The sequence below is a fragment of the Oreochromis niloticus genome, unplaced genomic scaffold (genome assembly GCF_001858045.2).
Source record: "Oreochromis niloticus isolate F11D_XX unplaced genomic scaffold, O_niloticus_UMD_NMBU tig00008362_pilon, whole genome shotgun sequence".
NCBI classification, from domain to species: domain Eukaryota; kingdom Metazoa; phylum Chordata; class Actinopteri; order Cichliformes; family Cichlidae; genus Oreochromis; species Oreochromis niloticus.
This window is the reverse complement of record NW_020329143.1, coordinates 3,923-18,009: the sequence shown is the minus strand read 5'-3', so window position 1 is coordinate 18,009 and position 14,087 is coordinate 3,923. Positions and strand designations below refer to the sequence as shown.

Sequence of the window (14,087 nt, the reverse complement as noted above, 5' to 3'; positions counted from 1 at the left end):
CCTTAGGAGTGTCCTGTTCACCCCAAAGGACCTCAGCCGCCGTAGCAGGTGGAGACGACTTAGACCCAGTAGAGTGGTTGAAGGAGAAGGAAAAGTGGGACAGGTGAGGTGCATTTCATGTCCCCGGTGCTATGGGGGTTGCAGAGAGGTGTGACGAGCTCTGGTGGATGGGGGAGGGAAGGCTACTGAATCAAACCTGTTAAACAACTGGTTCAATCTGTTAGCCAGAACCTGGTCTCCAGACTCTGGACCCCCTCCGCTCACAGTGCTCCGTCCAGTGATGGTATTCAGTCCTCTCCACATACCTCTGGTGTTGCTCTATGAACAGTAACTCTGGAGCTCTGTGGAGTGTGCAGATGATCTCATGACTGTCTAAAAATGGATAACAAAACCGAAGGAGTGCTGAATCATTGACAATACAGCAAGGGAAAATAAGTAACAGGTGTGCAGCATGGCTAACTAGGTAGCAACAAGCCTCTAACACAGCGTGTATGCTAGCGGCTAATCTAGCGAAGAAATGAACAGAGTGCTTTTAGGTGTTGTAGAAGGATAAGATGATAAGCTGTGTGTGTTTTCAGAATGACCTGCTTGTATTTACCTTCATTGATGAGTGGGACTAGGTAGGTGTGCTGAAACGAGGCAAAAAAGCCGAAGTTGAAGAGCGTGGTGTAAACATAGTGGCGCCGCCAGCAGGTCTCCGAGCAGGAAAGCTGATTCCGGGTAGCAGGAAGGCTTTGCCTTGGTAAGCCGTCCAACATTGGCAGTCCCATAGTGAATGGCAATGGAAAAATTGCTGGGTTTCCATGTGTAATTTGTGTGGAAGAATATTGCAGAAGAAAGTTAATAGGTCATTTAGAGAGCCCGGCCCGGCCCGGCCCGCCTCGCCCCCCCCAAAACAAGTGTTGAAGAACAGAAGATAAAAGTCCTTTTTTTCCCCCTATTTTCCATGCCGGCCTTTGGTGTAAGACGTGTGACGGAGCGCTCTGGAGCAGAGCGTCCCGAGTTCGACTCCCTCACGGACTCGCTGCCACGGCCCGGACTTGGGGGACGGGAGGCGCCAAGTCGCCTCTCCTTTTTCCTTTTCCCTGCTCTCGCCAATACTCCGCCTGCACTACTACATCTCTCTTATTACCCTTTATTCACCCAAAATACCCATGCTTGCCAGCTCTTCATTCCTCAACTATTTGCTCGCTTATTACTCCACCTTGGACAACGTGCACTTTTTCTCTTCAGGCTAACAACTCTGCCTTCATTTTTTCATACTGTCTCCCACACTTTTACAGCAAATTATTAGCACCTAATAAGCACAGCCTTGTCCTCAATATTCACATCATTAATAGAAAGTACATGCACACACTCAAGCTTCTTTTTAAAAGAAAAAGACAATCTTTAATGCATTATTTACATCCCGTCATTTGGGCTTTTCTTTCTACATTTTGTCTCAATTGACTTCAAATTCGCATCAGCCACTCATGTGCCAACAAATGTCTAAACCATCACTGCTGCTCCTCACACTGAGCAGGATTTACAGTTAAGCTCCTCTAAGGAGCCATAATGCCTTTTCACATTGTAAAGTCACACATACATACAAGTACAATAAGTTAACCTGAATATTTTTTTTTTTTTTATCTTCATTTTTTTTTAGTTGCTTCTACTTGGCTTGCTCTATCATCATAATTTCAGGATGTATTTTGCATCATATAACACAAGGCTGTTCAATTGGGCTAAACCTCATCTTTACAGCTTTGACTGGCAGCTGCAGTCACGGAGAAACTTGCTCATCTCTGTTCGGGAATGGCAGATAGAGCGGGACTCCACTATTTACTCCACTGCCAGACCTAAAGAAGAGTTGGCAGTTTTGGCACGCGACGCTGAGAAGGCATTGGACCAGATCGAATGGCCCTATTTGTTTGAAATATTAGAAAGATTTAAATTGGGTTAAAAAAAAGTATGGCTTATGAGAAGCTCACTTATCTGGGCATTCAGGTTACAAAAGCTATTCCTCTCTATTAAAATCTAACTTTTCTCCCTTAATATCTGAGCTTCAGTCAAGTAAACAGTTCTGGAATACGCTTCCTAAATCACTCATTGGTAGAGTTAATCATATAAAGATGAGAATTTTGCCTAAGCGGTTGTACTTTTTTCAAAATCTCCTTGTGTTCCTTCCTAAAACATTTTTTAAAAACCTAAATTCACTCATCTTACCTTTTTCATGGGGCAATAAAACACATGGAATTGCTGGGAAAAATCTTTGCAAGTCTAAACAGAGGGTGGATAATATATGAGTAGAAAAACCTTTCTACAAAGAATAAGCCATTCCAGATGAAATAGCATAGCTCAGGTTTTAGCTCAGGTTTTCTGCAACTGCATTTCAGAAAGTGAAAACATTGTTCTCATCAAAGGAAGCATTACATTTAGAAAGTTTGGGGTCCTGAGCAATGACTCTTTGGGTTCAAAGGGATGAAAAGCTGCTGGAGTGTGTGCTAATGTCTATAGAAAAGGTTTTTATGCAACTGGACGTGTCACTCTCTTTTCAGGAAAGTGCAAATTTGATCTAATCATATTAGAAACGTTGTGTTTCAGACACAGATGTTGCTAGATTTACTATTTTTGGAGCGAGTATAATATTTTGTATAAGGATGAGGGTGTTTATGTAAGAAACTGGAACAAAAGTGAAGATTTCTTACACCGTGACGTGTCACTCCCTACAAACAAAAGTGCAACTGGGTCCAGTTATGTCTTGATGCATGCTCAATCATCCAGGTAACTAAATCCCAAAAGGTTCATTCTGTTAGATAAGATAAGATAAGATTTTATTGATCCCACGGCGGGGAAATTTTTGCGTTTCCTCAGCTGAGGTACAGATAGCAGAAGGAAAATACAATAAAATACAAACAATATAAAACATAGAATAGAATAGAATAAACCTTTATAATCCCACGGATCAGAAATTTCTAACCCTTACAGCAAGGGAAATAAATATAAAGGAAGACACAGGGTGGTCCTATGAACGTAAGCAACCGAAGTTCGTATATACAGGTAACAATGTACAGAATATGTATCGAAAATTGAGAAATTGTACGGAGATATGTATAAAATGTAGAGTAAACTAACAAGCTGGTGAGTAAGATGACCAAAGGAATGTTAAGCTGCATTATAGAGTCTGACAGCTGCTGGTAAGAATGACCTGCGGTAGCGCTCCTTCCTACACTGTGGGCGTAAAAGTCCACTGCTGAAGGAGCTGCTCAGTGCTCGTACAGTCTCATGCAGGGGGTGGGAGGTGTTGTCCATGATGGATGTTAGCTTAGACAACATCCTCTCCTCCCCAACCTGCTCGATGGACTTCAGCGGACAGTCCAGGACAGAGCTGGCCCTCCTGACCAGCTTGTTGAGTTTCCCCCGTCCCTCTCTGCCATTCCACCACTCCAGCAGACCACAGCATAGAAAATAGCAGACGCCACCACAGTGTCATAAAATGTCCTTAGGACTGTCCTGTTCACCCAAAGGACCTCAGCCGCCGTAGCAGGTGGAGACGACTTAGACCCAGTAGAGTGGTTGAAGGAAAAGGGGACAGGTGAGGTGCATTTCATGTCCCCGGTGCTGTGGGGGGTTGCAGAGAGGTGTGACGAGCTCTGGTGGATGGGGGAGGGAAGGGCTACTGAATCAAACCTGTTAAACAACTGGTTCAATCTGTTAGCCAGAACCTGGTCTCCAGACTCTGGACCCCTCCGCTCACAGTGCTCCGTCCAGTGATGGTGTTCAGTCCTCTCCACACACCTCTGGTGTTGCTCTGCTGGAGCTGCGCCTCCACCTTCCTCCTAAAAGGAAGCATTACATTTAGAAATAAAATACTTGTTTTATATTTGTTTGTATTTTTTGTAAGATAATACACTATATACACGGAGTTTATCTGGACGTAGTGTTTTCAGTGTCATCCAAGTGACTCTAGAGGATGAAAACCTGTTGGAGTGTGTGCTAATGTCTATAGCAGGGGTGTCCAAACTACGGCCCGCGGTCCATTTTAATTGGCCCGCACTTCAACTTTTGCTTGAGTGTATGGCACTTCTTAGTTTTAACACCAGGGGAGCTGCTGTTGATCAAGGCAGTTGCTCCACCAGAAAGGACAATCCTAGAAGAAATTTACCCCAAGTTACTGAACATGGCAGAACCAAAGAAGCGAAAGGTAGAAAGTGAGTGCAGAAAATTTCAGACACGGTGGGAGAGTGAATATTTCTTCAAAGAATCCAAGGGAAGTGTCTGTTTTATCTGCACTGAAACTGTGGCAGTTATGAAAGAGTGTAATGTACGACGTCATTATGAAACCAAACATCAGGTCTATGCATCCTACACTGGTGCTGAGCGAGAGCAGAAAGTAAAGCAAATGGTAGCTGTCCTGCAGGGTCAGCAACAGTATTTTTTTTGTGCTCAAAAAGTCCAGGAAAAGGCTACAATAGCCAGCTATGAGGTGGCCCAACTCCTCGCAAGACGTGGAGTTACAGAGGAGCTGCTCGATCTTAAGAGTCTAAAAGGCACAACAACAGGTATGGATACTTTTGAAGCTGTGTCAGACTCAATTGACAAAATGGGACTTAAATGGGACAAGCTGTGTGAAGATACAACAGACGGGGCTCCAGCTATGGCGGGTGCACACAAAGGAATGGCGTCTACGATGTGCGCTGAGGTGAAAGAGGCTGGAGGTGAGGCTGTTGAAATGCACTGTACTGTTCACCAAGAAGCCCTTTGTGCCAAGACAGTCAATCTTGGAGATGTAATGAACACTATTGTAAAAACTGTCAACATAATTCGAGCAAGTGGACTGTACCACGGAGAACTTCAGGCTTTCCTTTCTGATGCGGATGCTGAATATGGGGATCTACTCTACCACTCGGAGGCGCGCTGGCTAAGCCGCGGTGCCGTGCTGAAGCGTCTTTACTCCCTGAGATCAGAAATTGACCATTTTGAAAGAGAAGGACCGACCTCTTCATGAGCTGAATGACCCTCTATGGTTGGCAGACCTTGCATTTTAGATGATCTTACTGATCATTTAACCACCCTGAACAAGAGCCTACAAGGGAAAGAGCAGCTTGTACCACAACTTTATGCGCACATGAAAGCATTTTGTGTGAAGCTCAATCTCTTTAAGACACAACTGCGCAACTTCAACGTTGTGCACTTCCCCACACTGTCCAAGACCAGAACTGCTTATCCACAGGCCAACCTTTCTGCTAAAAAAGGGAAATATGTGTCTGTGATTACATGTCTCGAAACAGAATTCAGACAGCGCTTCCAGGATTTTTCTGCCAGTTCTACAGGAGCTTGGAAAAGGAAAAGTGTCCTCTGATGAGACGCCACGTGAAAAAAATGATCAGTCTATTTGGCTCAGATTTGCTCCTTGGTCAAATGACATTTGTCCGGATTTTTGGCACAAGTGGTGTCAGATCAGCAAAGTAAAACGAAAACAAAAATGGGTACATTTTCAAATCCTTTGTTTATGGACAGAATTCGTCCTGTTGGACACAAGAAGCAGACTCCAAAAAAACTTTGAGACTCTGCAGAAGTCTGATTAGGCTGCTGTTTATCCAACTGGCTCACTGTGGTTTTTATGAAGTCATCTGTAATGTGTCACCTTTTCTGTAGAATGAAGAAGTGCTTCCCTTCTTTTAAAGGAAATACAGGCTTACAAAGATCCTCTAAACATGTTTCTGAAATAATCCTAAACACAATCATTAAATCAAAACTGCAAGAAACAATTTATTTAATCACTCTTCTTCACTTAATTCCTTAACTTAGTAAAAAACAAAACAAAACAAAAAATAGACAAAAACTCTTCTGCTGTCTCACCTCTGTCAGTGTTCATGCTGTTGCAAGAACAGGTGGAGGTGCAGGTGGAACTTTGACTTCACTGTGGTTTCTATGTGCAGGCAGGAGTGTGACATCTCAGAACAGCAGAGGATTGTGGTGCGCGGTGACTCCTGCTGCGACGCCCCCGTCTGAGTGTCCTGAGCTCCTGGTCCTCAGCAGACGGCCCACACACTCATTTATCACCATGTCTTTATCCTGCCTGTAAGAAAGCAAAGACAAGGCTAACATTACAAACAGCCAGCAACCAATCCCTTTTACTCCACCGCCCAAAACCAGTGAGAAACACTAGCTAGTATTAACTTGGAATCAAAGTCCACTAGGGCTGCCACAAACAATTATTTTGATAGTCAACTAGTCACCGATTATTTTTGCGATTAGTCGACTAATCGGATCATGCATCCATTGGACGTAAAACGTACAGCTTATTGCACCAGCAGCATCTGCTCTTATATAACATTAGCTTACAGTTTTAAGTGTTTAGGGCAGGGGTGCCCAATCCTAGTCCTCGAGAGCTACTGTCCTGCAGCTTTTAGATTCATCCTTGTTCCAACACACCTGAATCAAATGAATGTCTTGTTATCAGGCCTTTGCCAAACTTGATGACATGCTGAAGAGGTCATCAAACCATTTGATTCAGCTATGTTGGAGTAGGGATGCATCTAAAAGCTGCAGGACAGTAGCTCTCGAGGACTAGGATTGGGCACCCCTGGTTTAGGGTATGTGCTAACTAAAAATAAAGACAAGATGATAGTTTATTAAATTTAATGAGATTTACAGATTGTTTCGGTAAAGTTTAATAAACTCCTTGCTATCTAAAATATAACGGGACACCGGAGTATATTCTGAACATCTCACACTTCTGATAATCAGTTGTCTGCTTGACGTTTATTCGGCCGTGTATGAACTATAACTTTAATCTCAGCCAAACCGATTTACTCAGGAACAAATAAAATACTAAAAAAAAAAAAAAAAAAGGCCAAACAATAACATTTTTAAGTTATCTAACTGACTTATATATGTTCAACCTGAGTAGCGAAAGACGGTGGTGCGTTTGAAAACGATTTGCCTGGAGTCCGGTGTTCTCACGGGCTCTAGTGAGCCTTGCCCCCGGCTAGCTTTGGAGCTAGTGGGTAACAGACGTCTCCGAAAACGTCGGAGCGCTTTTGAAAATATGCGGTGTCTTGATAAACTGAGCAGATATTTGAGGTTTACACAGCTACATTCTCGCCTGAAAATATGTTAAACGTTTAGTTTGTGACCCAGAAAGATTAATAAGAGTAATATTAAAACTAACTAGCTGCCGCCATTGTTGAAAACTGAGCAGGGCCGCGCTATGAATTCTGGACACTGCTTCTTCTTCTTCTTCTTCGGAGCGTAACGGCAGCTGGCATCCTTGTACATGCAGTGCTGCCATCTTCTGTTTCAGTCCGTTATTACACTCTTAAATCCTACTACTTATTCCTGCGTCTTTTGTGATCTTACAAAGCTTCAAACCACGCGTCGACTATTAAATCAGTCGTGACTGTAATCGTGACTAGTCGACTAATCGTGGCAGCCCTATTCAGCAACAAAGACGCCATCAAAAAGTCACGGCCATCAGAGCAACATCAGAGAAACAATAAAGTCTAACCATGGAAGGTATATAGAAATATATGCATAAAGACACAAAACAAAGAACATCGACAATGAGCACCTTTCGTTTTGCTGAAAGTGATATAGCTTTCTCTTCCCATCAACTGAAACCACCAACATTTCAGGTGTGCATGCTGGGCAGCTGAAGCTGACATCACAGCACAGCTGCTCTTCCTCATCAAGAAAGCTGTGCTGCAGTGCAATCAACTATTACATTTAGGCAAAGATTACTTTTCATCCCTAAATGATTGACGGTCAGAAACTCTGACCTTGTCTCTACAGACAGCAGAGCTGCTGCCTTCCTGTGGGTAGGAGTTCATTTTTACCCATCACCCCAGTTAAATTTCACTGGGGTCTGTCTCATTTATATGCCAGAACCAACACTTTGAAGCACTTTTCTTTGTAGCTCAATGGAGACACACATTTATGATCAGGTCCCCCAGTTTCAGACACACTTGCACAAGCACACAGATGACCAATATCTCACAGTGGTTTAACACAGATCTGTCTGGGCTAAAGTACAGACATCGAACGCTATGACAGACCGAGGCAACTATGACCCTTGCAATTTTAGAAGAAGTCTGCTTGAAAGTAATCATGGACAGAATTCATGTTTCAAATTATTCTAAAAATGCACTTCAGCAAGTTTTTTTTTTATAATGCCTACTAAAGATGTTTTCAAAGGGTTTCCCAGATATGGGTTATTTCTAGTCCCAGATTAAAAGAATAATTCAGTGAAGACCTCCATTTAAACAACTTTAAGCCTAGCACTAGGCTTAATCCATGTCTGGGAAACTGCAGCATTATCCATGGAGGCATGAGCATTTAGCATAATATAGACAACAACCTCTTTAACTTACCCTAAAATCTGACTTGACTAACTCCAAGAAGGGAAACCCTGCTTTTACTGTCCAGGAAATGGAGATCAGTCACCCAGTGCAAGTGCAACTGTCATTTAAACTCAGTCTACAGTCAGACCAAAAGCCACCTCGCCAAATGTATTTACACAGCTGTGTGGCCAAAGGCAGGGGCAGCTTGGGTACGGCTGTAAACATTAGCCTCTTTAACTGCAGCTGAACGCCATCCCTCATTGTCTGCTACTTACAATGCAGTTAGAAAACAAGATCTACGGGTTTTCCTAATATCATTCACCACTGAAAAATATTTTGGTCTGTTAGATATTTCAGCAGCATACACAATTTACATCCAATACTGCAACAAGCTTACTTACCAGCATTTTTTTTATCAGATAAACTCAAATGAAACAAGTTGGTTAATTGGAAACAATTTCAACTTTCAAATCATGTCACTCTGTGTTTATTGGAAAGGAGATTAAAATGCATGATAGGCTGAACCCACCCGAGGGACTCATAAAGTTTGATCTATGAATTCCTGATACATTTTTGCTTTATAGAGGCAGAAATGTTGACCATGAAAGCTTTTTGTAGTGAACTATGCTGCTTTCACCTACAAAGCATCCAGAGCACACAGTACATGTTGCTATAAGCTACACCACATAGCTGCTACAATTTAAACACACCCACAATTTGTGTATAATCGCTATCGCCAGACTATGTCTCAAGAGCATATGACCTGTTGATAAAACTCACTGTTATGAAGATAGATTGGTTCCAGTGTCTTCATGAAACGCTGCCTTTATCCATCTTCTGGGGCGTGCCTGCAGTGGACTTGTGAACAGTTCCTTGTGAGGGAGCTGCTGGTGGAGCTCACAAGGTCCTCCTTCATTCCTACCATGAGCTTCAGTCTTCCTGATCTTTCTCAAACACGCCTCTCTCAGTGGGTCAACAGAACATCTGGCACAGGACAGCTGTGATGAAAGAAAAGGAAGAGGTTTCTCCAAACCTCTGGACCAAGGAAACCCAGCTGGGTCCTGATGGTCTCCCACACTACTTTCACCCCGGGTGGACGTAGCTGTCGATATAATCGGCACTCTGTTCACTGTTAGGAAAGGAAAAGAACAAGTTACACTACAGTACTGATACCTTCTGCTGCTCTTTTCAAACTTGCCACCTTACCAGGCTGTAGAGTGCTCTGAACACTTAAACACTTTGAAATCCATTACACACTCACACTCACAGTCTTAGGTGAAAATCTCCAAGGACAGCATTACACTTTTGCTATGAACAGTAACTCTGGAGCTCTGTGGAGTGTGCAGATGATCTCATTACTGTCTAAAAATGGATAACAAAACCGAAGGAGTGCCGAATCATTGACAAATACAGAGTAACAGGTGTGCAGCATGGCTAACTAGGTAGCAACAAGCCTCTAACACAGCAGCGTGTATGCTAGCGGCTAATCTAGCGAAGAAATGAACAGAGTGCTTTTAGGTGTTGTAGAAGGATAAGATGATAAGCTGTGTGTCTTTTTCAGAATGACCTGCTTGTATTTACCTTCATTGAAGGAGTGGTCAGTGTGGGTATAGCCATGAGGCAAAAAAGACAGCTGAAGCGGAAGAGTGTGGTGAGAACATGGTGCCGCCGCGGCCAGCAGGTTTCCAAGCAGGGATTCGGGTAGCAGGAAGGCTTTGGTAAGCCGTCCAACATCCAGTCCCATTTTGTGAATGCCAATAAAAAAAATAGCTAGATGTCCATGTGTAATTTGTGTGGAACAATATTGCACAAGAAGCTTAATAGATTTAGAAAAACGATAACAAAAAAAAATAAAAAATTGAAGGACAAAAGATAAATGTCCTTTTTTTTCCAAAGTTTACTCGCCCTGCTGAGTGGTGTACAGCGTTAAGAGGCCAGCATTCGGACTCCAGAGTTTAACGACCCTAGTTCGAGTCTCTGATGTAGTCCGTCTGCTACAGCAGGGTAGGCCCAGAGTGAAAGACGAAGCTCAAGCCTGCCTCCATTTTCTCTCTCTCTCTTTTTTCATTTCTTTTTACTTTTTTCAAGCCGCAATTAAAAGCTCAGGGAAACACTTAGTTTTAAGGCGGCCTTTAAGGCACCCTATATATCAGTCCATACAGCGGTAAGGCCAATCTCATGTATCAGTTACACATATATCAACCAAGGAAGAAACAGGCCCAAACCAAAGAGGTGTGCAGGGAAAAAATCAGGTGTGAGTGTGTGAAATTTACTAAGTATTGGAGTGCAAAAATGCCTGGTCTCCAGCTCATTTCCAAAAGGCTGGGTGCGTGATGTACGCGTTGTGGTCTTTAAATAGAGGAATTTTCCCGCTTTGTTTGCCCGTCATGTGGCGACATGTGGCGGGCTAGCAGCTTAGTACCATAGAGGCCCGGGTTCGAGCCCTAGGCTCACCTACCCTACCTCTCTATGTTCATCTGCTAGGGGGAGGTCCAGGCAGGGGACCTTGGAGTGAAAATTCCAAGGCCTGGACTTCCCCTGATTTTCATTTTTCTCTGTGTTTTTCTTTTACCTGCCAGCAACAAACAGCCCAGCCCCATTTATGGACCTCCTTCTTGTCATGGCTACCAAGGACCACTCTTCTTCTGCCAACAAGTCATTGCCTGACAAATAATTATTTCCTATGTTCCCTAGGGCTTTTTTAATCTCCAATATCTTTACATATCTTGCTAGATAGACTTCCCTCAACAGGGTTTACAAACGCCTTATCCTCTTTGTCCACTTCAAATAACTTTAAACAACTATTCTTAGATTTCTTGCAACATCTGCTGTCCTCTTGCACAGATTACGCTTTTTAAAAAACTAACAAACACTTTTTTTTTTAACGTCAACCACATTTTTGGAACTAGATAAATAAAGCATATATAAAAGTCACTACCAAAAACTCTTTGCAGCTTCTACCTTGTTATAGGAATGTTGTTTGTGGCTCAAGATGACTTGATTTCATCCATGAAGGATACATTTGATATATGTTTCACATATTATAGACCAACAAGTTATTATAGCAGTTTAAATACGAGCGATCGGTTTTTGGAAGACGATCATTTTTTTAGCACAACACCGCTAAGCACCAACTCATCCATCCTTTCTCCTTTTCTTCTTTTCATGCCGCCACCATGGGAAGCGCCCACAAATGTGTCATTTCACACTGCAGCAGGCTCGCAGAGCTAGCTGTGGTGCTTGTTCTTCTTCTCTGACTTTGCTGTTTCACCGTGTTTAGATAACGTGCCATCCGCAAACACTCGCACTCATTTTCGTGCTTTAGCTTTGTACTCACGCGCACACACACGTGCACACATGCACACACACACACACACGTGTGTGTTAGTTTAGTCTGTTTCAACCTCTCTTCGTGTGGAAACACACATATCTAGAACTATTCTTTAAGGATGTCTGCATTTCACACAACTGTCTAATAGGATAAAATAATTGACATTGTATACCCAAAGGTCAAGTCTGGATAAACGTGTATATGATCTCCAACTTGAATGCAAGCCAAGGCATATAATTGTGTGGTGTGTCAACTCTAATGTGTTTCCTCTCTGTGCAGGGGGATGACTGAAGCTATCACCTTGCTAATCCTTGCTGTCCAAACTGGCCTCATTGAGCTGCAGGTCATCCACAGAGCCTTCCTCCTCTCTATCGTCCTCTTTATTGTTGCTGCTTCCATCCTGCAGTCCATGCTGGAGATAGCTGATCCTATAGTCCTAGCCCTGGGAGCATCTAGAGGCAACTAAGATAATATACCAAAGACTTTTTTCATGTGTTTATTTTTAAGAAAACTCTGTGTCCCACTGTTTGTTTTATTTTTACTGATCATAAACAACTATTAATAACTATGGGCAGTTAGTTAATTATCACAGAATTCATTATCTATGGTCATCAGTACAACTCATGCTAACATCATAAATTAAGTAATACTACGGTGTACTGTCCTTCTTTCTTCATTCCTAAACAGGCAGTTTGTCTTTTTGACATCAATCTGACTGAAAGTGTGTTTGCAAAGCCTGCTATCAACCTGCCTGCTTTCTCATATGCTGGTTTTGCTGCCCGTCCCGTAGGAGTTTGTGGAAGCACTTCCGTGCAGTTTCTCTCTGTCTCTTCCTGCTGATCTTTCCAGCGTACATGGCTTATATGATCTGCCAGTTCTTCCACATGGACTTCTGGCTTCTCATCATCATCTCCTCCTCAATCCTCACCTCTCTCCAGGTAACACACAACCGCATCGCAGTGTGCAAAAACGTTAAATTAAATAGTTTAAACTTGCTCTACCCAAACAGTTCAGCCCAATAATAATTAAACATGTATATTTGCTTGTTTTTAATTCCATAATAACTCTGAAACACTCTACCGCCAGGTGCTTGGCACTCTGTTGATCTGTTGTTCTCTTCATGGTGGAGGAGTTTCGTACAGCTCCAGTGTAGAACATGGATGAAGTCATATATTGTGTAAATGGGAGCTACAGATTGCTGGAGTTTCTGCTATGTGTCACACACACACACACACACACACACCAACTCTTTGCTAAGTTCTGACTGTAAACAGACACTGTCATGTAATGCATCAGCACTGTCTCTGCCTCACTGTCAGTGATTTGTTACCTCACCAGGTTGCGGTGTGCGTGGTGTGCTATGGTGTATCAGAGACTGTATTTGGCGAGTGGAGTGTGATGGGAAGCACCATCATCTTGGTCCACTCGTACTATAACGTCTGGCTCAGAGCCCAGCTGGGCTGGCAGAGCTTCCTGCTCAGGAGAGATGCTGTAAACAAGATAAAAAGCCTCCCTACAGCTAGCAATACACAGCTGGAGCAGTACATCTCTCTTATTACCTTTTAGTCGCATTGGTTGATGTGTTAAATGTGCTATAAAACTCAATTTACTTTGACATTTCTCATTTGAAGAGTCTGTTTGTTTATTTTGATCGTTTCTGTACAGCTGACCAGAGTTGGTTTCACCCGAGGTCGTTAACTAAAACAACAATTTGTTCAAAAGACAAATTTTTGTGAGATTTAACAAAGTAAAAGGTTTGATTATTCAATTCTCTGTTAATTCAACTCAGTGTTTACAGCAGTAAAATAATTTCTTTTATTTCCACAGTAGCTTTCCTGGAGAGATCTGCAGTACTTACCTGCCTAATGCTCTCAGCCACCTTGGATGGACAAGACTGCCAAATGCCTCAGTGTGCTAGTGAAGCGCAGCTGTTTCTTCTAAGCCCGATTTGAAAAAAAGATTAAAATTGGTTTTGTTTTTTGTTTGTGTAAACACTTTGCACTGACCATTATTGGAGAATTAAAAGCGCCTAAGTCAAGGAATGTGTGTGCACATAACAGAAAACTTGGCAAAGAACCAATTTTAAATCTTTAAGCACTTGTTACTAGCAGCCTGTCACAAAAACACATTTGTATAGTGGTTTTCTTTTTCTTTTTTTTTTTAAATCTTGTGAATAAAATGTATACAAATGTGTGTGATTAATCACAATGTGTTGTGTGTAATCACCCTGAGACATGCATGCCTGTCTGCTAGCGTCAGATCTAAAGCCATTTCTGATTTGGAGAGGCAGGCTGCAGATTCTGTCCAGATTATCCCAGCTCTGGTCACTAAACATCCAGTCTTCACTTATCAATGTGTAAATTCAAGACTGGTCCCAACAAGGCAAAACTGCATAGCCACACAAGTCCCAGCGTTTCCCACAGCAGCAGCAG

At 42.6% G+C, this 14,087-nt stretch overlaps 1 protein-coding gene and 1 long non-coding RNA gene across 3 annotated transcripts; one reads left to right on the top strand and one right to left on the bottom strand.

Moving 5' to 3' along the window:
• Positions 1–3,775: 3,775 nt before the first annotated feature.
• LOC112845644 (uncharacterized) lies at positions 3,776–9,429 on the bottom strand. The gene is made up of 3 exons (XR_003218512.1): positions 9,105–9,429; positions 5,842–6,061; positions 3,776–3,818 (listed from the first exon to the last, which is right to left on the bottom strand). It is a non-coding gene; the product is annotated as an uncharacterized LOC112845644 (long non-coding RNA).
• Positions 9,430–9,928: 499 nt separating this feature from the next.
• LOC109198359 (uncharacterized) lies at positions 9,929–13,242 on the top strand. 2 transcript variants are annotated; one of them, XM_019353830.2, is made up of 5 exons: positions 9,929–10,042; positions 11,935–11,998; positions 12,446–12,593; positions 12,742–12,832; positions 12,994–13,242. In XM_019353830.2, exons 1-5 carry the CDS (start codon positions 9,984–9,986, stop codon positions 13,052–13,054), a joined length of 423 nt encoding a protein of 140 aa, XP_019209375.1. In that variant the 5' UTR covers positions 9,929–9,983; the 3' UTR covers positions 13,055–13,242. The 2 variants fall into 2 exon arrangements, with proteins under 2 accessions (XP_019209375.1, XP_019209376.1); XM_019353831.2 differs by lacking the exon at positions 12,742–12,832.
• The last annotated feature ends 845 nt before the right edge of the window (positions 13,243–14,087 follow it).

What these genes read in the sequence shown, in the direction of transcription:
- LOC109198359 (XM_019353830.2), top strand. Translation starts at nt 9,984, where the DNA reads ATGGTGCCGCCGCGGCCAGCAGGTTTCCAAGCAGGGATTCGGGTAGCA. An exon ending in CGGGTAGCAGGAAGGCTTTG is followed by an intron (nt 10,043 to 11,934) that starts GTAAGCCGTCCA and finishes CTCTCTGTGCAG; the next exon opens with GGGGATGACTGAAGCTATCA. An exon ending in CAATCCTCACCTCTCTCCAG is followed by an intron (nt 12,594 to 12,741) that starts GTAACACACAAC and finishes CTCTACCGCCAG; the next exon opens with GTGCTTGGCACTCTGTTGAT.